We start from the raw sequence: 26,844 nt of genomic DNA on the forward strand, positions 1-26,844 counted from the left end.
GTCCTGAATGTCTGCCAGAAGGAGTGGCGTAAACTTCCTCTCAAGGTCATCTGTACAGGTGAATACCTGACCAAGAACGGCTTTCGTCAGTTTTGTTTAACTCCTAAAAAATATAATATTGACTTCGAAAATTGTAGGGAGACAATGTGATGTTCATACATGTGTAGCCTACATCATACATGCACCTAAATGGGACAATTTTGACTGGTATGTAACCTGTAAGGTGATCATCCTCTCTCCCACAGGGGGATTCTAGTGGTCCTTTGGTGTTCAATGGAAAGGCTGTGGGTGTCATCTCCTTCAACTCGGATGGAAACTGTGACTATCTGTACATGCCCAATGTCTATAGTCAGATTTCCAAGTTCTTACTCTGGATAAAGAAGGTAATCAACAAGAAAACATGGTAGGATTTATCCTGCAAAATGAATGTGCTAATATGCTAGTTTTGATTGCAGTCCAATGATTTTTATATTAATACCTACTGGTACTCCTGATGTTTTTCTTACATTGGGTGTCTATCTTTATTGTCTATGTTTAATGCATAACAATTACCATGTATGTACTGTCGTGTAAGGGAAATAAATGCCTAACAGATCAGAGTGAAATGGCTCTTGTGATCAATATAAAGAATTGCACACACATCAGATAGAATGTAATGTTTGTTATACCTAAACCGTTTTGCAGGCTATTCAAACCAGCGAATGCTGGGAAAGGTTTACATGAGAAAATCCTGGTAAACACCACAATGTCCCAACAATGCCAACAACGGCAAGTGGCCCGCAGCAATACCACAACATGGAGCCTTTGCAATTTGCTTTCTAGCATAATGCTTCTGCATGTTTGAGTATCATTTCAAATATATATATATATGTTTCACCTTTATTTAAACAGGTAGGCCAGTTGAGAACAAGTACTCATTTACAACTGCGACCTGGCCAAGATAAAGCAAAGCAGTGGGACAAAAACAACAACACAGAGTTACACATGGGATAAACAAACGTACAGTCAATAACACAAAATAAAAATCTATGTACAGTGTGTGCAAATGTAGTATGATTAGGGACGTAAGGCAATAAATAGGCCATAGTGGCGAAATAATTACAATTGACAAGAATTACAATTTTGATGTGCAAGTAGAGATACTGGGGTGCAAAAGAGCAAAAAAATTAAATAACAATATGGGGATGAGGTAGTTGGGTGTGCTATTTACAGATTGGCTCTGTACAGGTACAGTGATCGGTAAGATACTCTGACAGCTGATGCTTAAAGTTAGAGAGGAAAATATAAGTCTCCAGCTTCAGTGATTTTTGCAATTCGTTCCAGTCATTGGCAGCAGAGAACTGGAAGGAAAGGCGGCCAAAGGAGGGTTTGGCTTTGGGGATGACCAGTGAAATATACCTGCTGGAAAGTGTGTTACGGGGGGTGTTGCTATGGTGACCAGTGAGCTGAGCTAAGGCGGGGCTTTACCTAGCAGAAACTTATAGATGACCTGGAGCCAGTGGGTTTGGTGACGAATATGTAGCGAGGGACAGCCAACGAGAGCATACAGGTCGCAGTGGTGGGTAGTATATGGGGCTTTGGTGACAAAACGGATGGCACTTTGATAGCAAATTGGTAGTCTGAGTAGAGTGTTGGAGGCTATTTTGTAAATGACATCGCCGAAGTCAAGGATCGGTAGGATAGTCAGTTTTACGACGGTATGTTTGGCAGCATGAGTGAAGGAGGCTTTGTTGAGAAATAGGAAGCCGATTCTAGATGTAATTTTGGATTGGAGATGCTTAATGTGAGTCTGGAAGGAGAGGTTACAGTCTAACCAGACACCTAGGTATTTGTTGTTGTACACATATTCTAAGTCAGAACCGTCCAGAGTAGTGATGCTAGTCGGGCGGGCGGGTGCAGGCAGCAATTGGTTGAAGAGCATACATTTAGTTTTACTAGCATTTAAGAGCAGTTGGAGGCCACAGAAGGAGTGTAATATGGCATTAAAGCTCGTTTGGAGGTTTGTTAACACATTGTCCAAAGAAGGGCCAAATGTATACAGAATGGTGTCGTCTGCGTAGAGGTGGATCAGAGAATCACCAGCAGCAAGAGCGACATCATTGATATATACAGATAAAAGAGTCGGCCCGAGAATTGAACCCTGTGGCACCCCCATAGAGACTGCCAGAGGTCTGGACAAGAGGCCCTCCGATTTGACACAATGAACTCTATCTGAGAAGTAGTTGGTGAACAGTATGTTTTTGTGCTGGTCAAGGGCATTCAAGTCTGGGGTGAACCAAGGGCTATATCTGTTCTTAGTTGTACATTTTTTAAATGGGGCATGCTTATTTAAGATGGTGAGGAAAGCACTTTTAAAGAGCAACCAGGCATCCTCTACTGACGGGATGAGGTCAATATCCTTCCAGGATACCTGGGCCAGGTTGATTAGAAAGGCCTGCTCGCTGAAGTGTTTTAGGGAGCATTTGACAGTGATGAGGGGTGGTCGTTTGACCGCGGACCCATTATGGACGCAGGCAATGAGGCAGTGATCGCTGAGATCCTGGTTGAAGACAGCAGAGGTGTATTTAGAGGGAAAGTTGGTCAGGATGATATCTATGAGGGTGCCCATGCTTACGGATTTAGGGTTGTACCTGGTAGGTTCCTTGATAATTTGTGTGAGATTGAGGGCATCTAGCTTAGATTGTAGGGTGGCCAGGGTGTTAAGCATATCCCAGTTTAGGTCACCTAACAGTACAAACTCTTAAGATAGATGGTGGGCAATCAATTCACATATGGTGTCCAGGGCACAGCTGGGGGCTGAGGGGGGTCTATAACTGTCACACCCTGGCCTTAGTATTCTTTGTTTTCTTTATTATTTTAGTTAGGTCAGGGTGTGACATGGGGAATGTATGTGTTTTTTGTAGTGTCTAAGGTGGTTGTATGGTTTAGGGGGTTAAATAGAGTAGATGGGTTTGTGTTTAGTATAGGTATCTAGCTATGGTTGCCTGAATGGTTCTCAATCAGAGACAGATGTCATTAATTGTCTCTGATTGGGAGCCATATTTAAGGCAGCCATAGGCACTAGGTTTATGTGGGTAATTGTCTATGTTGAACGTTAGTAGCTTGTGTGTGCACTTTCGTTTATAGCTTCACGGTCGTTTGTTTGTTTTGTTAGTTTTGTTGTAAGAGTGTTTCGTTTCGTGTTACGTCTTCGTCTAATAAAAGGAAGATGTATTTCTCACACGCTGCGCCTTGGTCTCCTCACTACGACGATCGTGACAGAATTACCCACCAAACCCGGACCAAGCAGCGTGTAAAGCGGCAACAGGATTTATGGCAATGGGAGCAGGATCTGGGCTACACTACGTGGGAGGAGATCGGCAGGTGGGCGATCGACCCAGGGAGAGTGCCGGAGCCCGCCTGGGATTCTCTGGCGCAGTGCGAGGAGGGATACCGGCGAATGGAGGCAGCACGACGACGCGGTAGGAAGCCTGTGAGTCAACCCAAAAAATGTATTGGGGGGGGGGGGGGGGGGCTAAAAGGGAGTGTGGCGAAGTCAGGTAGGAAACCTGCGCATACTCCCTGTACTTACCGTGGAGAGCGAGAGTACGGGCAGACACCGTGTTACGCAGTAGAGCGCATGGTGTATCCTGTACGTGTGCATAGCCCGGTGCGGTACATACCAGCTCCTCGTATCTGCCGGGCTAGATTGAGTATTGAGCCAGGTGTCATGAAGCCGGCTCAACGCGTCTGGTCTCCAGTGCGTCTCCTCGGGCCAGCATACATGGCACCAGCCTTACGCATGGTGTCCCCGGTTTGCCTACATAGCCCGGTGCGGGTTATTCCACCTCCCCGCACTGGTCGGGCGACGGGGAGCATACAACCAGGTAAGGTTGGGCAGGCTCAGTGCTCAAGGGAGCCAGTACGCCTGCACGGTCCGGTATTTCCGGCGCCACCTCCCCTCCCCGCCCCAGCCCAGTACCACCAGTGCCTACACCACGCACCAGGCTTCCTGTGCGTCTCCAGAGCCCTGTTCCTCCTCCACGCACTAGCCCTATGGTGCGTGTCTCCAGCCCATTACCACCAGTGCCTACACCACGCACCAAGCCTCCTGTGTGTCCCCAGAGTCCTGTGCGTCCTGTTGCTGCTCCCCGCACTAGCCCTGAGATGTGTGTCCCCAGCCCGGTACCACCAGTGCTGGCACCACGCACTAGGCCTAATGTGCGTCTCCAGGGTCCAGTATGCCCTGTTCCTTCTCCCCGCACTAGCCTGAAGGTGCGTGTTCTTAGCCAGGTACCTCCAGTTCCGGCACCACGCACCAGGCAAACAGTGCGCCTCAGCCGGCCAGAACTGCCCGTCTGCCAAGCACCGTCTGAGCCACCGTCTGCCCAGCGCCGTCTGAGCCATCCGTCTGCCCAGCGCTCTGAGCCATCCGTCTGCCCAGCGCCATCTGAGCCATCCGTCTGTTCAGCGCCACTGAGCCATCCGTCTGCCCAGCGCCATTGAGCCACCTCTGCCCCGGCCTAAGCCGCCCAGCCCGAGCCGCAGTCAGCCAGGAGCCGCTAGAGCCGCCAGTCAGCCAGGATCTGCCAGAGCCGCCAACCAGCCAGGATCTGCCAGAGCCGCCAACCAGCCAGGATCTGCCAGAGCCGCCAACCAGCCAGGATCTGCCAGAGCCGCCAACCAGCCAGGATCTGCCAGAGCCGCCAACCAGACAGGATCTGCCAGAGCCGCCAACCAGACAGGATCTGCCAGAGCCGCCAACCAGCCAGGATCTGCCAGAGCCGCCAACCAGCCAGGATCTGCCAGAGCCGCCAACCAGCCAGGATCTGCCAGAGCCGCCAGCCAGCCATGAGCAGCCAGAGCCGTCAGCCAGCCATGAGCAGCCAGATCCGTCAGCCAGCCATGAGCAGCCAGATCCGTCAGCCAGCCATGAGCAGCCAGATCCGTCAGCCAGCCATGAGCAGCCAGATCCGTCAGCCAGCCATGAGCAGCCAGATCCGTCAGCCAGCCATGAGCAGCCAGATCCGTCAGCCAGCCATGAGCAGCCAGATCCGTCAGCCAGCCATGAGCAGCCAGATCCGTCAGCCAGCCATGAGCAGCCAGATCCGTCAGCTAGCCATGAGCAGCCAGATCCGTCAGCTAGCCATGAGCAGCCAGATCCGTCAGCTAGCCATGAGCAGCCAGATCCGTCAGCTAGCCATGAGCAGCCAGATCCGTCAGCTAGCCATGAGCAGCCAGATCCGTCAGCCAGTCATGAGCTGCCCCTCAGTCCGGAGCTACCCCTCAGTCCGGAGCTACCCATCCGTCCGGTGGCGCCCTCTGGGATGGTCTTCAGTCCGGGACTTGATACAAGGGTCGCCGCTCCAGAGGCGCCACCAAAGCGGGTATTGACAATGGTGGAGTGGGGGCCTCGTCCCGCGCCCGAGCCGCCGCCATGATGGGGGCCACCCCGGACCCTCCCCTTCTGTTTCAGGTTCTGCGGCCGGAGTCCGCACCTTTGGGGGGGGGGGTACTGTCACACCCTGGCCTTAGTATTCTTTGTTTTCTTTATTATTTTAGTTAGGTCAGGGTGTGACATGGGGAATGTATGTGTTTTTTGTAGTGTCTAAGGTGGTTGTATGGTTTAGGGGGTTAAATAGAGTAGATGGGTTTGTGTTTAGTATAGGTATCTAGCTGTGTCTATGGTTGCCTGAATGGTTCTCAATCAGAGACAGATGTCATTAATTGTCTCTGATTGGGAGCCATATTTAAGGCAGCCATAGGCACTAGGTTTATGTGGGTAATTGTCTATGTTGAACGTTAGTAGCTTGTGTGTGCACTTTCGTTTATAGCTTCACGGTCGTTTGTTTGTTTTGTTAGTTTTGTTGTAAGAGTGTTTCGTTTCATGTTACGTCTTCGTCTAATAAAAGGAAGATGTATTTCTCACACGCTGCGCCTTGGTCTCCTCACTACGACGATCGTGACAATAACAAGCAGCAACGGTGAGAGACTTATTTCTGGAAAGGTGGATTTTTAAAAGTAGAAGCTTGAACTGTTTGGGCACAGACCTGGATAGTATGACAGAACTCTGCAGTAGATTGCAAATCCGCCCCCCTTAGCAGTTCTATCTTGTCGGAAAATGTTGTAGTTGGGGATGGAAATATCAGAATTTTTGGTGGCCTTCCTAAGCCAGGATACAGACACGACTAGGACATCAGGGTTGGTGGAGTGTGCTAAAGCAGTGAATAAAACAAACTTTGGGAGGAGGCTTCTGATGTTAACATGCATGAAACCAAGGCTTTTACGGTTACAGAAGTCAACAAATGAGAGCGCCTGGGGAATAGGTGTAGTGCTGGGGGCTACATGGCCTGGGTTAACCTCTACATCACCAGAGGAACAGAGGAGGAGTAGGATAAGGCTACGGCTAAAGGCTATAAGAACTGGTCATCTAGTGCGTTGGGAACAGAGAATAAAAGGAACAGATTTCTGGGCATGGTAGAATAGATTCAGGACATAATATACAGACAAGGGTATGCTAGGATGTGAGTACAGTGGAGGTAAACCTAGGCATTGAGTGACGATGAGAGAAGTTGTGTCTCTGGAGGCACCCGTTAAGCCAGGTGAGGTCTCCGCATGTGTGGGGGTGGGACAAAAGAGCTAAGGTATGTTGAGTGGGGTTGGGGGCTCTACAGTGAAATAAAACAATAATAACTAACCAAAACAGCAGTAGACAAGGCATATTGACATTAGGGAGAGGCATGTGTAGCCAAGTGATCATAGGGTCCAATGAGCAGCAATAGGTGAGTCAGGAAGCCGTTCGGTAGTCGCTACTATGCTAGGCGAGTGGGAGACACGGCGATTCAGAAAGCTAGCGGACGGGGGCTAGCAGATGGGTCTTCGGCAACATCACAACTGAAAAGCCTGTTGAAACCACCTCGGATGATTACGTCAGCAGACCAGTCGTGATGGATCGACGGGGCTCCGTGTCGGAAATAAAGGGTCCAGGCCAATTGGCAAAAGGGGTATTGTAGCCCAAGATTTAGCTGGTATACCTATTTGGCTAGCCGGGAGATGGCCTAGCTCGAAGCTAGCTCAAGGCTAACTGGTGCTTGCTTCGGGACAGAGGCGTTAGCCAGCAATAGCCACTCGGTTGCAGCTAGCTAGCTGCAATGATCAGATGTAATGGTCCAGAGCTTGTGGCAGGAATCCGGTGATGTGGTGGAGAAAAGCAATCCGATATTCTCTGGGTTGATATCGCGCTGTGCAGACTGGCAGGTATTGACCAAGCTGAAGCTGGCTGGTGTCCGAGCTCAAGGTGAAGACTGCTAGCAGTGGCTAACTGACTACTAGCTAGTTAGCTGGCTATCTGCTGATGGGGGTTCCAGTTCTAAAGTATAAAAATAGCAGATCCATACCACATTGGGTGAGGCGGGTTGCAGGAAAGTATATTCAGTTCATAGATGAGATTAAAATATATAAGAAAAAACGAAGAAATCAACTATTTACACGGGACAAGACAAACACATGCCCAACTGCTACGCCATCTTGAAAGCATAAATAAATTACATCAACTTTAACTGACATGATTTCATAATATCACAGCCATCTTTCCTCAGAATACACCATCAAGAAACCCTTGAAACCAGCCACAACAAAATATTGGTAAACAGTTGGTGTGTGGCAATGGGGAACAAAGACCCCGTACTGTCCGGAATTTGGAAACCAGCAATAGATTGAGAAATAACACCCCCCCCCACCACCACACACACATTTATATATCCGAGAGGTGCACCATGCCATTTGTCCATATGCACTATGGCAATCCGCTCAGTGGTTCTTCACATAGTGCTGATCATCGCCTTGAATGGTAAGGCATGTTTAAATTCTATAACACACTAACTTCCATTAGCACCGAACTGACTACACCATGCAGACTAATATTGAAGTATAGTACTAGTTACGAAAAGTATATTTGACAAATGTTAATGCTTCTGCATACAGCTCTAAAGGCAGTTCATATTCTATTTGTCAGTAATGAATACTGACAAACCATTTGTTGTAAGCTGTGCAGATGCAGTAGCAATGCAAAGTTATAGACAAAAGCTATTCAAAAAGTATTCTCTACTTTCTGTTCAAAGGCACTGAAGGGCGCAAGGTGCCAAAGGTGAGTATTGTTGGTGGAAGAGAGGCAGCTCGCAACTCTCGTCCATACATGGCTTCCTTACAGTCCCGAGGTCAACATTCCTGTGGAGGAGTTCTGGTGAGAGAAGATTTTGTCCTCACTGCTGCTCACTGTGATGGGTGAGAAGTCTCTCAGAATCTCTCAAACTCATTTATTTCAATGTTTCTTTTTTTAAATATTAGACTTTTTTTGACAATAACCAAAAAGCATACATAGACAAAAACAATAGACAACTTAACAATGACATACATTTCAACAAACGTGAATGACATCACACTTGCTCAGACCCACATTGTCCCACTGTATCCACACCCAATGTTGTTTCCAACGCTTGCAAGACTCTGCCTCATATGACTTCAGATTATGTTATGTTGTTTCTGTCTGTAGCCAGATTTTATTCATATTTAAATAAAGCATGTGATTCTTCCATTCTCTTAACGTTGGAGTATCATTTGACTTCCAGTATTTAAGTAATAGCTTATTCAATATAAGTGACAAAAATAATACTGTCCAACCCATTGGGTATCTCATCGCACCCTCGAGGATATACTATGTCTTGAAATATGCATATAGACGGATTAAAAGTACATTTACATTGTAAAACTTCTGACAGACAGCTTTCTAACTCCGCCCATAACTTTTTGACTTTATAGCACTCCCAGAAGGCAATAATGATTGAGTCATTGTTAAGACATGACTCTGCCATTGTGCTGTAATTTGTTAATTTTGTCTCTTGTATAATAAATTCTCTACATGAGTTTATACTGGATTACGAGTACATTTTTGTTCGCTGTAATTTTCTTTCGTTATCTTCCAACACTCCCTCCATCTGGTGCCAATATCAGTTATTTTTAAGTCTTGGTTCCAATAGTTAATATTTTTTCTAAGCGATTGCCAGTTAGATAGGCTCTCTGCAAGGTTTTGTACATCTTATCTATCATACAAGTATCTTTTTCTGACTCAAATAGGATTCCCTCAACATTGCTCTGATGTCCAAAAGCTTTCAAGTGGACATTTTGTGATATAAAACTTTTAAGTTGCATATATTTGAAAATGCTTTTAATTTTGTCATAGAAATAATTGTATTTCCTATTACCACATAATTTACGGTTTCTATGCCTTTAGTTTTCCATGTGGGCCAATTTAATCAGTGAATTCTGAAAAGCTATCCAAGGGTTGCTCCATTGTTTTTAGGAAGTGATATTGGTTCTTGTAGAATCCGTTTCATGTTCTTCCATGTTGTTAAAGTGTTCTTAACTAGGAAGTTGTTAATGTTCTTAGCTTTATCCTTTGAAAATAGACACGTGAAAACATTCTGGGGATGAGCATGCACATCTTCAATATGTACCCATTGTTACTCTTTAGTGCATTTAACTATATTTCGCCAGTAAAAGCCTTGTGTGCCGAGTTGATACAAGTCCAAGTCTGGAAGGTTAAAACCACCCTCAGACTTAGGAAGATGTAAAACTTTCCTTTTTAGTTTGAGTTTTATTTTCCCATGAAGTGAATTATGACGAAGTACACTTAAAAAATATATATATATGTCTTTGGGGGGGTAATTGGTATTACTGAAAATAAATATAAAAACTTTGGGAACCATCCCTGTCTTGTGCCCCTTTCTAAAGCAAAATCATCAGATAATGTATAATTTCTGTATATTTTAGCTTTAGGATATTTATATAATATTTTTATGACATTTATTATTTCAACTGGAAAGTTGAAGGCTTCCAAAGTTTTTCATAGAAAAGGCCCTTCAAGACAATCGAAAGCCTTTTCGGTATCAACAGCCATTATTGATAAATCTACATCTTGTTTTTTAGCGTATTGTATACCGAAACATGTTTGTGTTTATTTTTAATAAACATTGTTTGATTAATATGTATCAAGTCTGGTAAGACTTTTGCCATTCTGTTGCTTATGACTTTTTTTTATTATTGTCACAATTTATTAAATGTATGGGTCTGTAATCAATCTGCAAGGGACACTCCAGATTTTCCTGGTTTTAATATAACTGAGATAATTGTTAGATACATGGAACCGTTATATAGGGGCGCTACATTGTCTCAGAGTGTTATGAACAATTCTAATAGAAAACCATCCATACCTGGTGCTTTTCTCTGAGCAAATGCTTTAACATTGTCTAATATTTAATTTGTGCCGATTTCTAATTTTTGTCTGCTGATAGTTGCTTCAGGGTTGTTGAGTCTAACAATGCTGTAGGATCAATCCAAATGTATTTCAATGTTATTACACCAGTCTGTCAAGGTAAATACACAAGTAAATTCTTTCATGTACTGATTTCCAGGCGTTACAGGGTGGTTCTTGGGGCTCACGACTTGTCAGAGGATGAAAATTCACAACAAAAATTCGATGTGGTTAAATACATTCCACACCCCAGGTTTGGGGACAACCTGGAGTGTGACATCATGCTTCTCAAGGTGAGTGATAACCAGGACACAGCCTACAATAATCTCCATAGTGATACTAACTTCATTGTAGGTTTAAAATTCATGAAGAATACATACAAAATCATGTATATAATCATAGCCTATATACACTCAGTGGCCAGTTCATTAGGTACACCCATCAGGTTTCCTCCATAACAGCCTGAATTATTCGGGGCATGGCGTTCAATCGTTGCTCAGTTGGTATCAAGGGACCTAACGTGTACCAGGAAAACATTCCCCAAACCAGTACACCACAGCCACCAGCCTGTACTATTGACACCAAGCAGGATGGGTCCATGGACTCATGGTGCTTATGCCAAATCCTGACTCTGCCATCAACATGATGCAACAGGAACCAGGACTCGTCGGACCAGTCAATGTTTTTCCACTCCTCAATCGTAAACTGTTGGTGATCGCATGCCCACTTGTTTTTATCTGATAGGAGTGAAACCTGGTGTGGTCGTCTGCTGCAATAGCAGTGACAAGGATCTATGAGTTGTGCACTCTGAGATGCCGTTCTGCACACCACTGTTGACTTGCAGGATTCTTGCCTGTCTCCTTCGACCTCTCTCATCAAGGAGCTGTTTTCGCCCACAGGACTGCTGCTGACTGGATGTTTTTTGTCACACCATTCTCTGTAAACCCTAGACACTGTTGTGTGTGAAAATCCCAGGAGGCCGGACATTTCTGAGACACTGGATCCGACGTGCCTGGTACCGACGATCATACCACGCTCAGTCGCTTAGGTCGCGCGTTTTGCCCATTCTAACATTCAATCGAACAGTAACTGAATGTCTCAATGCATTTCTGCCTGCTTTATATAGCAAGGCATGGCCACGTGACTCACTGTCTGTAGGAGCGATCCATTTTCGTGAACGGTGTGGTGTACCTAATATACTGGCCTCTGAGTGAATACATACAGATTATGTATAGAGTGTGCTATCTCTGTGATCTTTCTTAGTTGAGAGGGAGGGCCATCCTGAACAGAGCAGTGCAGCTGATCCCTCTGATGAATGGTTCGATGGCTGAGGGAAGCCTGTGCACCACGGCTGGCTGGGGGGACATAGATGATAACAGCACCCCACCAGACAAGCTGCAGGAGGTCAACGCCACCATCATATCACCCAGAGAGTGTGGCCGCCGGTGGAGTGGCGTCAACATCTCCAGGCGCACGGTGTGCGCAACAGGCCCCAGAGCTTTCCAAGGCTTCTGCTCGGTATGACTGCACTGTTACAGGCTATAATTCTCTGCAATTAGTTTTTCCTGGTCAGGACAGGCTATTATTGGCTATAACTAGATTAGAGTTTCTCTTGGTCAAGGCACAAACTATGATACATGACTCCTCCGTTTTTCTGTATCACAAAGGAGAATGAATTAAAATGCATTGTTTGCTATTGCAGGGGGATTCAGGAGGTCCGTTGGTGTGTAACGGGATGTCAGCGGGCATCGTCTCTTTCTCAGGGCAGAGGTGTGCCAACCCTAGTACCCCTGATGTGTACACACGAGTGACTTCGTACTGCCGATGGATTCAGAGGGAGTTAGCTAGAAACCCTTAAGGTTTTTGGCATGTAAGCCGCCAGTGTGTGCTTACACAAAATCTCACTATATGACTTATTAGGATTTCATTTAGAGTCTTTGTTGAAGTGCTAAAGATAACACCTTTCTATGATTGCGTGTTCCCTTGTTGCTATTCTTATTAAACGTCACTAATTTCAGCTTGTGTGTCTCACTTTGGAGAACTTGAGTTCCCTAAACAATTCAGTAAAAAACATTGGTCCATATACTTATCATTTCTTTCCTTGGTGTTCAAAGACTAAAAACAACCTCCACTGATTTTGTTAATTTGGTAAGTTTTGATGTAAGGTAAAAACAACACAATGTGACAATAGGATACACAGACTCTCTACTTAATTTAGGTCCTTGGTCACTCACCTGGTCTGGCTGGTCAAGCAGTAGCCTCTGGATAAGCTGACCAATGTTACTGAAGTTTAGATACACTATTGGCTCCAGGTTCTAGCACATCTCCATTATAGTGTACCTGAGGAGAAGTCAGTGTCAGATACTGCAGGTTACCAGATTATGTAATTGATTGCTGTAATTGATTAATTCATCATTCCTGCTTAATTTCCTGTCTCAAAGCATAATGTACTTACATCTCTGGAAGGGCAAAGTCTGGTCATGAGACATGTGGCATCCCATCTTTGATAACCTTGTAGAACCGGGTGTCCACCACAACATTAGGGTATGGGCTCTTACCTACAAAAGACAACATCAAGATATGCATTTCAAAATGTGTCTTTGCTCACTCACATATGTTGCTTCATCCAACAAAAGACAGCATTTTGCCATATTTTGATAGTTTAACCCACCCAGAGAGATTTCTCCACAGCAGTATGTCATCGGAGCAGACTTCACTTCAGTGGAAGACGGGCCTGTGAACACAATAAATATCAGTACCCTACACACCACAGAGATCAGTGCCCTACACACCACAGAGATCAGTACCCTACACACCACAGAGATCAGTGCCCTACACACCACAGAGATCAGTACCCTACACACCACAGAGATCAGTGCCCTACACACCACAGAGATCAGTACCCTACACACCACAGAGATCAGTGCCCTACACACCACAGAGATCAGTACCCTACACACCACAGAGATCAGTGCCCTACACACCACAGAGATCAGTACCCTACACACCATAGAGATCAGTACCCTACACACCACAGAGATCAGTAACCTACACACCACAGAGATCAGTACCCTACACACCACAGAGATCAGTACCCTACACACCACAGAGATCAGTACCCTACACACCACAGAGATCAGTGCCCTACACACCACAGAGATCAGTACCCTACACACCACAGAGATCAGTACCCTACACACCACAGAGATCAGTACCCTACACACCACAGAGATCAGTACCCTACACACCACAGAGATCAGTACCCTACACACCACAGTATAAGCATTCAAGGACCTGAACCTTTCTTTTATTTATTTATTTATTTATACAGCGTCCTACAGCATAGGTCTACCTGCAACATACTTCTACAACTTTCAGGTGTCATCTGTCATCTGTCACTCTTAATAATTGATGTGCAACTGTTTCACCCAGAGGTTTCACCCAAGTAGCCTACAATTTGTTAAACCACACATTTTATGTTAAACCAACAGGGTCTTACCTTTGATCAATATCGGTGGACTGTTCACTAAAACGAAACCTGAGGTCACCATCACAATGACAACAATTCCCATTGTTCATTGCTCTCACGTTCACCTCCCTCTCTACTTTCATCGCTCCTCAAGGTTCTATGGGGGCTGTAGTTTTTTCTCCCATGGAAGTATCCTCCCATTTTCCATAGGTTTCGCGAGGTTTGCATGGGCGGCAGTGTGCATTTCTCTGCAGGAAGAATTGAATATTTTTGGGATGAAATTCGTGTACAGGTAATTTTATATTTTTGATAGAGAATATAGGCCATCGGTGTATAGCTTATTTATCGGGGACATGGACCCACATTTACATTTGTGCCGAACAACAGTATTGTAGAGTTGGCATAAAGACAATGATTTTTGATAACATATTACGATCAAACAGTGCCTGTGGCGCGTATTATCCATGTCTCATCAGCAGTGTATGCGATATGTTAGATCTTGAAACATTGACGATTCATTTTTGATACAATCGTTGCGACGAATTCAAATAGGCTGCAATCATTTCTGCATGTTTGTCTGATACAGTGGAGGCTGACGTATTTTCTTGAAGTTGAATAGCACATCTCTTGATCTCTCATAGCCAACTTGCAATCTATGAGTTTGTTGTTCATGAATAACGATTGTGTTAGTTCAAATAGTGACATAATGAATTACTATAGATTAACATTTTGAGTAAAGATATATAACTGCGGCAGTTTTGTTCCTTTAAAAAATAAGTGCATTCTGCATTGATTGCAGTGACCTCCATCGATGCAATGCATACAAGGAAATGACCAGGAAGTTATTCAGACATGCTAAGCTATTGGCTGCTCTCTTTGTCTGTCTCAACCACTACTTTTACAGCTCAGTCTCTTTCCAGACTAGTATTATTTTTCTGAAAATGGCTGTTTCTCTCACAGAATTTCTGAGCATCGTTGTCTGTTTGTTCCTTCAGCAGTATTTGAATTTTCGGAGGGATGTCCAAGAAAAGGGGCAGGTATGTGTAAATATGTAGTTTTCTATAATTATGTTATCATAACATTAACACTTGGAGATTTTCCTCTTTCCAGACGGTCAGAGAAAGCTGCACATAGGTAGGCTACACTTACAAACAAATATGATTTGCTTAACTATCCCCCAGAAAGAGGAGTAGCGGGGAGCTGAGTGATTCCACAGTGATGACCCCTGACCCCAACAGTCTCCTGGGAGTAAGAATACAGCACAACTGGAGGGAGAAGGGCAACCAGAGCAAATGGAAAGGCACCGTCCTGGACCGTCTCAGTGTCAACCCCTCACTATTTATGGTCAAGTACGATGGGTTTGACTGTGTCTACGGCATCGAGCTATTCAAGGACGAAAGGGTGTCTAATCTACAGGTCCTGACAGAGAAAGTTGGTGAGTGATGTGATGGGTTCCTTTTTTAGTTCAGGCGTCACATCTTCTCAGAGTAATGCAAAAACGTGATTTGGTTTGCACAAGTTATAACATGTTTTTATTGTATATCTGATACTGCATGATCAGACAGTAGGGACACAGTGGCTATGTGATGTTGGTCTCTGCCTTGATGACATTTATCTGCTTCCACAGTCAACAACAAGATCAAGGTTCCTCACGGGGCAGAGGAGTTGGTAGGCAAAGCGGTGGAACACCTATTTGAGAAGGAGGATGGAGAGAAGAACGAGTGGCGAGGCATGGTCCTCTCCAGGGCTCCCATCATGACTAACTGGTATTACATCACCTATGAGAAGGACCCCGTGCTCTACATGTACCAGCTGTGGGACGACTACGCCGATGGAGATCTCAGGATCTTACCTGAAGCAGGTACCGACCATTTCTCAGCATCAGCATCATCTCCACCTGCAGCAGAGTGTTCAGATACTTCTCCCTAAAGAAAACAGGAGGGTGATTATAGAGTAGAAATTGTTTGGTCTTTACACACTAATTAAAAGATGATGGTGGCTTTTGGAGTGTTGCGGACAATATTTCCTGTGTTTGTTCTTACTCGTCCTACGTGACTTGTCGAAATGACAAATATCTCTATATTTGAATACATATAAGCATGTTGGTTAAGATAGCATCTTTTGATAATGCCCCAAAGTAGATTTGAAGATCAGACCCCTAACATTGATGTTATTCATTGTTTTTCTCTCTAGAAAATAAGCACTTGCTTCCGGCCGACCGAAAGCCCGGCGAGGAGACTGAGAGCTTAGTGGGGAAGCAGGTGGAGTATGTTACTGACAAAGGTGTGAAGCGAACAGGCCTGGTGATCTATCAAGTCCCTGCCAAGCCTTCCGTATACTACATCAAATACGACGATGACTTTCACATCCATGTCTACGACCTGGTCAAGACCACCTAGAAGGACACTTGATTGCTCACTCCATTGCTTACTTTTCACGTATCCTCCTCACTCTCTCTCCATGTCTCTTAAGGCCCTGGACGGTATAACAGTTACGCTTTATTATTCAGGAAGTGCAATCTTTTAATCCACATTTAAAACTAGTTCTATGTTATGCACAGCAGAACTGTAGCAATGCTATTGTAGGCCACTAGGAGGAGAGTGGGAACGTGTACACTTGGAGGGACCTATTTAAACCTCCTCACTTCTTCAGTTACCCCATTTGGTTGTTGTGCTGCACAGTAGATTCACATCTCGGACAGTCCAGGAGTGCACCTTGCCCTACAATGACAGACTTACTGTAAAGTGCAATAACGACCGCGTTTGAATTGTCTCCCACATCCTGATGCTCAATTATCTTTATTCAAAGCTGAACTGAATTATATATTATAAAACGAATAGTAAAATCTGGCCCCGATAGCCATTCATATGTGGTCCTTGAATGACCAAACAGCAAGCATGATGTATAGGTGAATACTTGTAGAGACTAGTTTGAGCTGTAGTGTTCAGTGAAGCCTTTGAAGGAGAAATGCAATAAGCTGTGATGCCCCTGAAAGTATAATTTTTTTGTTTTGAAATACTGTCTTTATTAATAGGCAACTATGTTTAATTTATGTGTCAGTCAGTTCATAGACAATCATTCCTTGATGAACCCACAGTGCTATCATTGGATTCATAGTACTGGGTTGCACTGGCCTACTGATGGTTCAATCACTAGTTTGAACATCAAAAAATTATTCATAATGCTGAATCAAGACTTGTTAGAAACAAGGAATACAGGTCTTCATAAAGTTCGGGCAAGTTTTTCCTGACCAGACAAACCTGATTAATTTGTAGAGATTGGGAAAAGGCCTTAACAATACCTGACCAGGTTCAGAATCCCAACATCATCAGACTATGATTAGCTCGAGTGGAATAGAGACAGTGCTTCTACATTCTGATCTTGAATAGAAAACAAACATAAAGTGCCTTCAGGCTGATCATGTCGCCATACTGTATATATTTGCTAACCGCTCACAATTTTATTCCATTTACTGTTAAGGCCACTATTTGGTCAGTATTAGTCAAAGTAAAAAATGCTTTAATGAAACAGTGTCAAATGCTGCGTACCAGGTTTTTGCTATTGTCTGTTTGTATAAGAGGATATGTGCAATGTTTGGCAGTTAATGCAGTATAAGACTATTTCCTCCAATCGAACATCCATGACCGTTGATTAGTCTCATTCAAATGTTGATATTGTAGGGTGCACTTTAAATTACTCACATAAATATGCTAAAGATTTGGCACATTGTCTTTTTCTGTCAAGATACTTTTTTTGTGCAAGAACAAGTGGCATATTGCAGCATCGGTATATCATAATGGTAAAAACGCATGTAGAAAAGGAAAGTTATAACACGCATACAGTATTTAATCTAACTTTTGTGTAGTGTATTGTAAATGTATGCTGTTGTGATTACTCCTGTTATATTGTAAATATCCCATTGAAATACCAGCTTTAAAGTCCATCTAGAAATCTCACCTAGAGAAATGCAGCAAAGACTGCATTCAAAAAGCCTGCACCTGGCTGGCTTCCCTTTTTAATCTTATTTTAAAGACTTGGGAGCTACAGTACATAATGTAATCCAAGGAAGTCCAAAACGCCAATGTTTTGGTTAGAAGTATTTAAATTTAGTCTCCTGTCCTTAATCTCACTCCAGGGCATACAGTGCATTCATTTACACAGTGCATTGGTCCATGGTGTACATAAGGTTCATTCTACCGATTGTCAGATTTGCATGCATCACTTGAATGCAGCCTTGAGTGCATTCAAGCATATTGGTTATTTTGACAGTTGCAGAGGTAAAAAATCTTGTGGGAGTCTTTGCAGCCCGATTTTACTAAAATGTTTATGTAGAAAATGTGACTGTAAAAAAACATTGTCAGTGCTTCTTTGCTACTTGTATCACCACCAGTTGTGCTGTGGTGTTTCTATGTACAGTAAAATGAAACTCCAAAAGATTGTGCACTCTTCTGTTATCCTCCATCTTTTATTCCTCCCAGGTCTGAAATTGTAGCAATTACCAACACATTTGTGTAATTATTTTCATCATGAGTAATAAAGTTAGTTTTTTTTGCACATCCCTTTCCTCTGCCATTTTTCACCTATTCAATATAGGAGGTACTGTATGATTTACAGTTCTTTCATTATTTTATTTTTATTTTTTTATTAATTTTGCCCCGTTTTCTCCCCAATTTTCTTGGTATCCAATCGCTAGTAATTACTGTCTTGTCTCATTGCTACAACTCCTGTACGGGCTCGGGAGAGACGAAGGTCGAAAGCCATGCGTCCTCCGAAGCACAACCCAACCAAGCCGCACTGCTTAACACAGCGCGCCTCCAACCCGGAAGCCAGCCGCACCAATGTGTCGGAGGAAACACCGTGCACCTGGCCCCCTTGGTTAGCGCGCACTGCGCCCGGCCCGCCACAGGAGTCGCTGGAGCGCGATGAGACAAGGATATCCCTACCGACCAAACCCTCCCTAACCCGGACAACGCTAGGCCAATTGTGCGTCGCCCCACGGACCTCCCGGTCGCGGCCGGCTGCGACAGAGCCTGGGCGCGAACCCGCTGCGCCACCCGGGAGGCCTCTTTCATTTAAATTTGACTGAACTTTTACCAACACACCCTTTAAGTTCTAGGACTTCATGTACAAATTGTAGCATGTAATACAGACATAACCTTACACCCAAGTACCCCCCAAAGTACAAATTTTAGTTGTGGCACCAGACAAGCACACCTGATTCTACTTGTCAACTAATCACCAAGCCCTTGACAATTTGAATCAGGTGTTTTTATCCGGGGCTACAACAAAAATGTGTGCTGTTGGGGGGTACCCGAGGACCGGAGTTTGGAAACGCTGTCATACAGTATACCTAAAACAGGGTTCCCCAACCTTGTTCTTGGAGAGCTACTGTCCTGTAGGTTTTAACGCCAACTCTAATATAGAGCACCTGATTCTAATAATTAGCTGGTTGATCAGCTGCATCAGGTTAGTTACAACTGGGGTAGCGTTCCAGGAACAGGTTTGGAGAACCCTAAACTAAACATATTCAGTTCAACAGACAACGTATCACACCAAATGTCTCACAACTGACATGTTTAGGTTTATTATACACTCAGAAAATGGTTAAATATCTATACACACACACAAGACATTCTTTCTGTATAAAATAAGTGTTGGATCATGATGGGATAGGTTGGGAATTGGGTCAAAGCCAGAACAATATATAATCAGTCTTAAATAAAAATCGCAAAATGAACAATGTATACACACACAAGACATGATAGCACTAAACATGTCCATCAGGATATACTTAGATTTCTCTCTTGGGTGCAGGTCTTTCTGTGGTACCAAAGTTCTGTCATAATTTGACTCAAAAAGTAGGGTAAAGAAGATTGTTATCTGCTCATGTTGACAAATTGCTGTCAACACAACAAAATGCAAATATTGAGTCCTGGCATTATCAGCAACTAGACTAAACAAAAAAATTATAAATTGGCCTAAACCTAATTCCACAACTGTTACTGTACCACTGCATTTTTTTTGTAGTTGATGTGCTATGCATTCAAAGCAAGCAAGTGACTTTTACAGGAGGGCTGTATGCATTTGCACCAGTTGCATTACTCCAGAGGATTTGGTTGTGATTCCAAAACAGAAATGTGGTTCTTAAATGTCTGCTAGTAGCATGATGTCCCTCATTTGGCGAGGTCTTTCAGGTACTGCAAGCCTTGGTTGGTGTAGTCACCCACTGCTGTAGGGCCCGATGAGAGAGCAGATATGGAGTACTGCACCCCTGGAACGCAATAAGACAAAAGCTCTTTAAAATAACTCCATTTTAGACTTGGAAGTCCTTTATGAATTAGCGGTCAACCATTTCTTACCCGAGTTCCACGCTTCAACAGGGACGAATCCGATTTTAGGGAAAGCTGGAAGCTAAAAGAAACAGTGTACATTTTAGTTCCCTCACATATTCTCACTTACCTCATACGCCATAGCGCAATTGTTCTGTCGGTCAGAACCAGCTAAATCAGTACAATAATGGCATATTTACCTCAAAGCCAAAGTACTTCCCCCACTCATCCACTGCAGGGGGAATGGCAGCTTTAGCTTTTCCTAGGACCTCGGAGCCCTGCTCACTTCCCCCTAATAGTCCAGAATCATAGGCAACATACAAAGCACCTCCTGCAATGGCCACCTTAGTCGCCAACCTGTAAGAGAAAAAGATAGGAACACTGGGATGAAACAACTTTGTGGATGGTAAGAAGTGCCTCGTTTTAGATGACAGAAATACAGTGTTAAGCTACACCTGACTACCCATATGCACATAGTCAATTCATAGCAACATCATGGAGAATAAGTTATCATGATGCATTAACGTTAGGTTTATCTGGCGGTCAATCAGGTGTAGCTTATCGAGCTAGCTAGCAAACAAGCTGCAGTTAGTGTTGTTAGTTAGGTAACATTACATCTAAACCCAGAGGCGCAACATCGCAAGACTTCTGTGAATGCTTATGAAACAGACCAAGCAGATGCACATTTTACAGTGGCCTTTATTGTCCCCAGCACAAGGTGCACCTGTATAATGATCATGCAGTTTAATCAGCTTCTTGATATGCCACCCCTGTCAGGTGGATGGACTATCTTGACAAAATATTAAATTGCTCACTAACAGGGATGTAAACAAATTTGTGCACAAAATTTGAGAGAATTTCTGGGATCTTTTATTTCAGCTCATGAAACATGGGAACAACACTTTACATATTGCGTTTATATTTTTGTCCAGTGTACAGTACCAGCCAAAAGTTTGGACAGACCTACTCATTTAAGGGGATTTCTTTATTTTTACTATTTTCTACATTGTAGAATAATAGTGAAGACATCAACACATATGGAATCATGCAGTGAACAAAAAAAAGTGTTAAACAAATCTAAATATATTTTATATTTGAGATTCTTCAAAGTAGCCACGCTTTGCCTTGACAGCTTTGCAGACTCTTGGCATTCCCTTTTTGATTACAATTTTTTCTTAGCTTTAGTTAAGTTTGTAAATATTTTCTGAACTCCATTTCTTGAACTGCATTGTTGGTTAAAGGCTTGCAAGTAAGCATTTCACGGTAAGGTCTACACCTGCTGTATTCGGCGCATGTGACAAATAACATTTGATTTGATGGCATGAACAGACGACCGTTAGACCTGATGACGTGTTCACCTTGATAGGATTAGGGCTCGTGTTCCCACACGGCCATACAGTCCATTCGGAAAGTATTTAGACCCCTTGACTTTTTCCGCATTTTGTTACATTACAGCCTTATTCTAAAATGGATTACATAAATGTTTTTCCTTATCAAATCTACACACAATACCCCATAATGACAATGCAAAAACAGGTTTTTAGAAAGTATTCAGACCCTTTACTCAGTACTTTGTTGAAGCACATTTGTCAGCGATTACAGCCTCAAGTCTTATTGGGTATGACGCTACAAGCTTGGCACACCTATATTTGGGGAGATTCTCCCATTCTTCTCTGCAGATCCTCTCAAGCTCTGTCAGGTTGGATGGGGAGCGTCACTGCACAGCTATTTTCAGGTCTCTCCAGAGATGTTCGAACGGATTCAAGTCCGTGCTCTGGCCGGGCCACTCAAGGACATTCAGAGACCTGTCCCGAAGCCACTCCTGTGTTGTCTTGGCTGTGTGCTTAGGGTTGTTGTCCTGTTGGAAGGTGAACCTTCACCCCGGTCTGAGGTCCTGAGTGCTCTGGAGCAGGTTTTCATCAAGGATCTCTGTACTTTGCTCCGTTCATCCTTACCTCGATCCTGACTAGTCTCCCAGTTTCTGCCGCTGAAGAACATCCCCACAGCATGATGCTGCCACCACCATGCTTTACCATAGGGATGGTGGTAGGTTTCCTCCAGACGTGACGCTTGGCATTCAGGCCAAAGAGTTTAATCTAGGTTTCATCTGACCAGAGAATCTTGTTTCACATGGTCTGAGAGTCCTTTAGGTGTCTTTTGGCCATCTCCAAGCGGGCTGTCATGTGCCTTTTACTGAGGAGTGGCTTCCGTCGGGCCACTCTGCCATAAAGCCTGATTGGTGGAGTGCTGCAGAGATGGTTGTCCTTCTGGAAGGTTCTCTAATCTCCACAGAGGAGCTCTGTCAGTGACCATCGGGTTCTTGGTCACCTCCCTGACCAAGGCCCTTCTCCCCCCATTGCTCATTTTGGCTGGGCAGCCAGCTCTAGGAAGAGTCTTGGTGGTTCCTGACATGCAATGTCAACTGTGGTACCTTATATAGACAGGTGTGTGCCTTTCCAAATCATGTCCAATCAATTGAATTTACCACAGGTGGACCCCAATCAAGATGTAGAACCATCTCAAGGATGATCAATGGAGACAAGATGCACCGGAGCTCAATTTCGAGTCGCATAGCAAAGGATCTGAATAGGGATCATTTTTGTATTTAAAAAAAATAAATGTACAAACATTTCTAAAATTCCTGTTTTGACTTTGTCATTATGCTGTATTTTGTGTAGATTGATTGGGGAAAAAATTATTTCATCAATTTTAAAATAAGGCTGTAACGTAACACAATATGGAAAAAGGAAAGGGGTCTGAATATTTTCCGAATGCACTGTATCTCCATGTTAGGGCTTGTTTATGGAAAACAGACCGAAGACAAGGGGCGACCACCTGTGCTAATTAGCTGTCTAGCATGCTCCGAACATCTGTGTGTAAGCGTAACTCTGGAAGTGTAGTTTCGTCAGATGGATGGGTTGGTTGTTTAGCAACAAAAGCGATGTGTACACAACTATGGGGCAAAACAGATGGGGTTGGCTTAGATTGTTGACAACATGTAAACTATATGTTTATTGAAAACAAATACATTTGCACAATGAGCACTTGTCTCAAATACATTGTTACAGTTGTTGGTTAGCTAGCTAGCAAATTTTTGCATCGACATAAAATCAGTCAACACCTCAAAACAAGACATGGTATCAAAAACAAGACGAAACTAGCTCAAAACCAGCCACTTACGATTCCCCACATGGCAGTTTCTTGTAATTGTTCCTAGCTATCTGGCCATCCAGTATCACAACACGCGGACTTCTGCCCCATTGAAGCGAGCGCATCATTCCCCCCTATGTATAGCTTTATGGATCAGTGCAAAACTAATTTTTGTATTTGAAGGATTCTCGCTGATGAAAGATAAGGGTCACATGTTTTTTCGAAAGCCTTATCGCAAGCGATGATTGATGTTTCTAAACGGTAAAACACAGTGTCGCAGAACTAAACGCAAAACACAGAACTACAGTGTTTGTAGTTCACGAGGCATAGGCGAAGCTAATGGCTGAGAATTGTAGGGAGAAGGCATAGAAAGTGTTAGGATTTATGTTTATGCACTATAGCCTGCTAGCATATTGTTTTGTTACACACACACACAAACAATACAGATGTGTGTAAGGACTGACCAACACAGGCCATAAAAGCTGTGGTCAATCTGGAGAGGGGAGGGGTGCATCTCTCTAGGCCAACCACGGAGGGTAGATTACTGGACAATACCATATTAGGAACTGTTTCAGTGTAGAATCGACAGACACAAGACGGATCTAATCTACCCAGCAACCAGATGTGGACAAAAGAAAGCACTAAGGGACTTGGACAAGTCCGAGGGTCAGCAAAGGCGGGGCAAAGTCTAAACCGCGCCCAGCCTCTACTGTGATAGGCCAACAGACGCGTTGGAACTACGTCATCACGGTATAAGAACAGCTGTTTACGTACTTCCTGCCAGTTCCCTGATCTACCCTGCGCGGAGATACAGTGAACCCGTATATACGAAAATTGCATTTGCCCTTCATTGTTAAGTACCAGTGACGCGCTCAATACGGAAGTGGTCCAATGAAGTGGACGCTAAACTACAGGATTGTTTCGCTAGCACAGACTGGAATATGTTCCAGGATTTATCCGATGGCATTGAGGAGTTTACCACATCAGTAACCGGCTTCATTAATAAGTACATCAACAACATTGTACGTACAGTCACTGTTGGAACATATCCCAACCAGAAGCCATGGATTACAGGCAACATTCGTACTAAGCTAAAGGCTTGAACTGCCGCTTTCAATGAGCGGGACACTAATCCAGTCACTTTTAAGAAATCCCGCTACGCTCTCTGACAAACCATCAAACAAGTAAAGTGTCACTACAGGACCAAGATAGAATCCTACTACACTGGCTCTGATGCTCGTCAGATGTGACAGGTCTTGCAAACTATCACAGATTACAAAGGGAAACCCAGCCACGAGGTGTCCAGCTAAATACATTCTATGCACACTTCGAGGCTAGCAACACTGAACTATGCATGAGAGCACTAGCTGTTCCAGACGACTGTGTGATCACGCTAGCAATGGCAGATGTGAGCAAGACCTTTAAACAGGTTAATGGCCAGACGGAGAGCATGCGCTGACCAGTTGGCATGTGTCTTGAAAGGATGAATATGTATGAACTTTCCAATTTGTAAGTCGCTCTGGATAAGAGCGTCTGCTAAATGACTTAAATGTAAATGTAAATGTCTTCACTGACATTTTCAAGTAGTTATCCGGAATATCTGCATTGACCCTTTTTGTACTAATCTCTTTTGACTCATCACATATGCTGCTGTTACTGTTTATTATCGATCCCCTAACTCTACCTAATGGTAACTAACTCACTTTTGTAGATCGTGCTGGTCTGTACAATTTACCTTATTTTAGCTCCCCAAAAAAGTAATACTTCCAGATCAACTGTAATATCAATAGCATTGTAAAGCACAATTTCTCCCCTTTCCAACAAAAATCAATGAGGAGGCCTTTATGAGGCCCATCTCTGCATGATTCAAGAAGGCAATGCCCTCCGTCTGGTCGTTTTAAAAATGGCGGGTGGGGAAGCAAAACCTATTGCATGATAGTGAAAGGGAGAGATATGTCCTGTGTGGAAACAGCTTTTTTCACCTGATCTGTCCAACTTATCACCTCTAAAATGTAAATAAAACACAATAAAGAGTTCATATAATGTGTCATTCCATACCTATTGAAGGTTTGTGTCGAATTTGAATCGGTTATTAGGGCAGCGCTAAAGTTATCTTCAGAAGTAAACAGCAGCTTTTGATAGTCATGCAGTGATGACGCAAAAATTGACTAGGTAACGTTATCCCCCTTACCCTGTCCCTTTCTTATTTTTAAACGGTGAGAGAAGCGCTACACCTGGCGGAGAGAGGCTGTACATACAGAGAATTAGATGCTTTGCGCGTGCTGTACGTTACGTCATGACACGTCACAATTTAACGTACAGCGTCGTAGGGGTCAGTTTTTCAACTATTCTCCAATACTATTGATCCACTACCATGTCTATCAACGCTTGACAAGAAACGGAGTTCACACCCCAGATTTTGATGTCAACACAGTCCCATTAGTTTTCATTGCAGCCTCGTTTGCGCAAATTTGTACGGAATGGGGTTAGTCGCCGTTAGTAGGTTGTGTGTTGTTTCGCTAGCTAGTTCACGAAAACAGTGTAACTATAACTAGCTAGCCAGGTTCAAGGCAAATCTCTAACTAGCTACTACTGTAGCTAGCTAAATTTCAACCAGCTTCAAATTTGCCAGGTTACTTGCTATCTAACGTTAGCTATACTAATGTTTCTCGTGAGTATGAAATGGAAAACTTACTTTAGAACAGGTAAAATCTTGCCAGCCATAGTGTCACGGGTAAATCAAGGTATTTTTTTTTAAATTAACGTTTATTTAGTTGCAACAGCAAGCATGAAATGAATGAGCTCGACCACGAATAGCAACCGGCTACATTGAAGGGCAAACCCTGTGACACAGATGTGTGTCAATAAAGTTTTGTTTTTTTTAACATTCTGAGAGTAGCTGATTCGCAAAGATATGAAAGACATCAAAATAAATATATTTAGAGACCGTCATTTTCCAAGCGATTTATATTTACCCTACAAATAAAATATTTTTTTCTGGATTTTGAATGGGTACAATAAACGAACAATGGATTGAATAGGTTCGTGCTATTTGATGCTGCTGCGGACCGGCTGCTGCTGATCATGAGGGGAGGGAAGGGGGATGAGGAATTTTTTGTTTATTTTGTTTTGTCCACTTCAGAACACAAGAAAACAAATGCATAGTGCATGCATAAAAATAATCCAGGCACAATAAAATCAGAAACATATTTATGACAGTGATAATGAAAGTGATAACAATAGCCCCATCTGCATTGCTTGCTGTTTGAGGTTTTAGGCTGGGTTTCTGTATAGGACTTTGTGACATCTGCTGATGTAAAAAGGGCTTTATAAATACATTGTATTGATTGATAGTAAATAATAATAACAATAATAATCATAATGTTATAATTTTATTGCACTTTATGATGGAAATGACAGATTGTGTCGTTGTTGAAACCTACTTGATTTCTCTTATCATTTAGCTGGCTGCATGAATCCAAATACAATAATAATACCTCGCCCTAAAAAAAAGGATACAGTATGAGGATCGGTTTTATGATACTTGGATTTGGGGCACAATGGTAGGCTGTCTCAAGTACAAAAGACTCCGCCTGCTTCAAGTTGAA

General features: G+C 43.5%; 3 protein-coding genes across 5 annotated transcripts; 2 read left to right on the top strand and 1 right to left on the bottom strand.

The window, feature by feature from the left end:
• Nucleotides 1–7,691: 7,691 nt before the first annotated feature.
• LOC139541009 (complement factor D-like) lies at nt 7,692–12,305 on the top strand. Its single transcript, XM_071345159.1, has 5 exons — nt 7,692–7,828; nt 8,100–8,262; nt 10,449–10,581; nt 11,552–11,806; nt 11,991–12,305. The coding sequence occupies exons 1-5, from the start codon at nt 7,777–7,779 to the stop codon at nt 12,144–12,146; spliced, it is 759 nt and encodes a 252-aa protein (XP_071201260.1). The 5' UTR covers nt 7,692–7,776; the 3' UTR covers nt 12,147–12,305.
• A 1,588-nt stretch (nt 12,306–13,893) lies between these two features.
• Nucleotides 13,894–18,311, top strand: LOC139541011 (spindlin-Z-like). Of its 3 annotated transcripts, none has more exons than XM_071345161.1 (5): nt 13,894–14,049; nt 14,756–14,794; nt 14,939–15,192; nt 15,385–15,618; nt 15,951–16,305. In XM_071345161.1, the coding sequence occupies exons 2-5, from the start codon at nt 14,775–14,777 to the stop codon at nt 16,154–16,156; spliced, it is 714 nt and encodes a 237-aa protein (XP_071201262.1). In that variant the 5' UTR covers nt 13,894–14,049; nt 14,756–14,774; the 3' UTR covers nt 16,157–16,305. The 3 variants fall into 3 exon arrangements, with proteins under 3 accessions (XP_071201262.1, XP_071201261.1, XP_071201263.1); XM_071345160.1 differs by having other exon boundaries at nt 13,929–14,049; nt 14,753–14,794; nt 15,951–18,311; XM_071345162.1 differs by having other exon boundaries at nt 13,980–14,049; nt 14,718–14,794.
• A 1,003-nt stretch (nt 18,312–19,314) lies between these two features.
• LOC139541012 (MICOS complex subunit MIC13-like) lies at nt 19,315–26,124 on the bottom strand. The gene is made up of 4 exons (XM_071345163.1): nt 25,932–26,124; nt 20,287–20,443; nt 20,117–20,168; nt 19,315–20,028 (listed from the first exon to the last, which is right to left on the bottom strand). Exons 1-4 carry the CDS (start codon nt 25,958–25,960, stop codon nt 19,931–19,933), a joined length of 336 nt encoding a protein of 111 aa, XP_071201264.1. The 5' UTR covers nt 25,961–26,124; the 3' UTR covers nt 19,315–19,930.
• Nucleotides 26,125–26,844: the final 720 nt, after the last annotated feature.

This window comes from Salvelinus alpinus, chromosome 16 (assembly GCF_045679555.1).
Source record: "Salvelinus alpinus chromosome 16, SLU_Salpinus.1, whole genome shotgun sequence".
NCBI lineage: Eukaryota > Metazoa > Chordata > Actinopteri > Salmoniformes > Salmonidae > Salvelinus > Salvelinus alpinus.

Excerpts from the sequence above, each read along its gene's own strand:
- LOC139541009 (XM_071345159.1), top strand. The coding sequence starts at position 7,777 with ATGGCAATCCGCTCAGTGGTTCTTCACATAGTGCTGATCATCGCCTTG. Across the intron at positions 7,829-8,099 it reads GCTGATCATCGCCTTGAATG|GCACTGAAGGGCGCAAGGTG; the intron begins GTAAGGCATGTT and ends TTCTGTTCAAAG. Across the intron at positions 10,582-11,551 it reads GTGACATCATGCTTCTCAAG|TTGAGAGGGAGGGCCATCCT; the intron begins GTGAGTGATAAC and ends GATCTTTCTTAG.
- LOC139541011 (XM_071345161.1), top strand. The coding sequence starts at position 14,775 with ATGTCCAAGAAAAGGGGCAG. Across the intron at positions 14,795-14,938 it reads ATGTCCAAGAAAAGGGGCAG|AAAGAGGAGTAGCGGGGAGC; the intron begins GTATGTGTAAAT and ends ACTATCCCCCAG. Across the intron at positions 15,619-15,950 it reads CAGGATCTTACCTGAAGCAG|AAAATAAGCACTTGCTTCCG; the intron begins GTACCGACCATT and ends TTTTCTCTCTAG.
- LOC139541012 (XM_071345163.1), bottom strand. The coding sequence starts at position 25,960 with ATGGCTGGCAAGATTTTACCTGTTCTAAA. Across the intron at positions 20,444-25,931 it reads AAGATTTTACCTGTTCTAAA|GTTGGCGACTAAGGTGGCCA; the intron begins GTAAGTTTTCCA and ends TTTCTCTTACAG. Across the intron at positions 20,169-20,286 it reads GGAAGTACTTTGGCTTTGAG|CTTCCAGCTTTCCCTAAAAT; the intron begins GTAAATATGCCA and ends TGTTTCTTTTAG.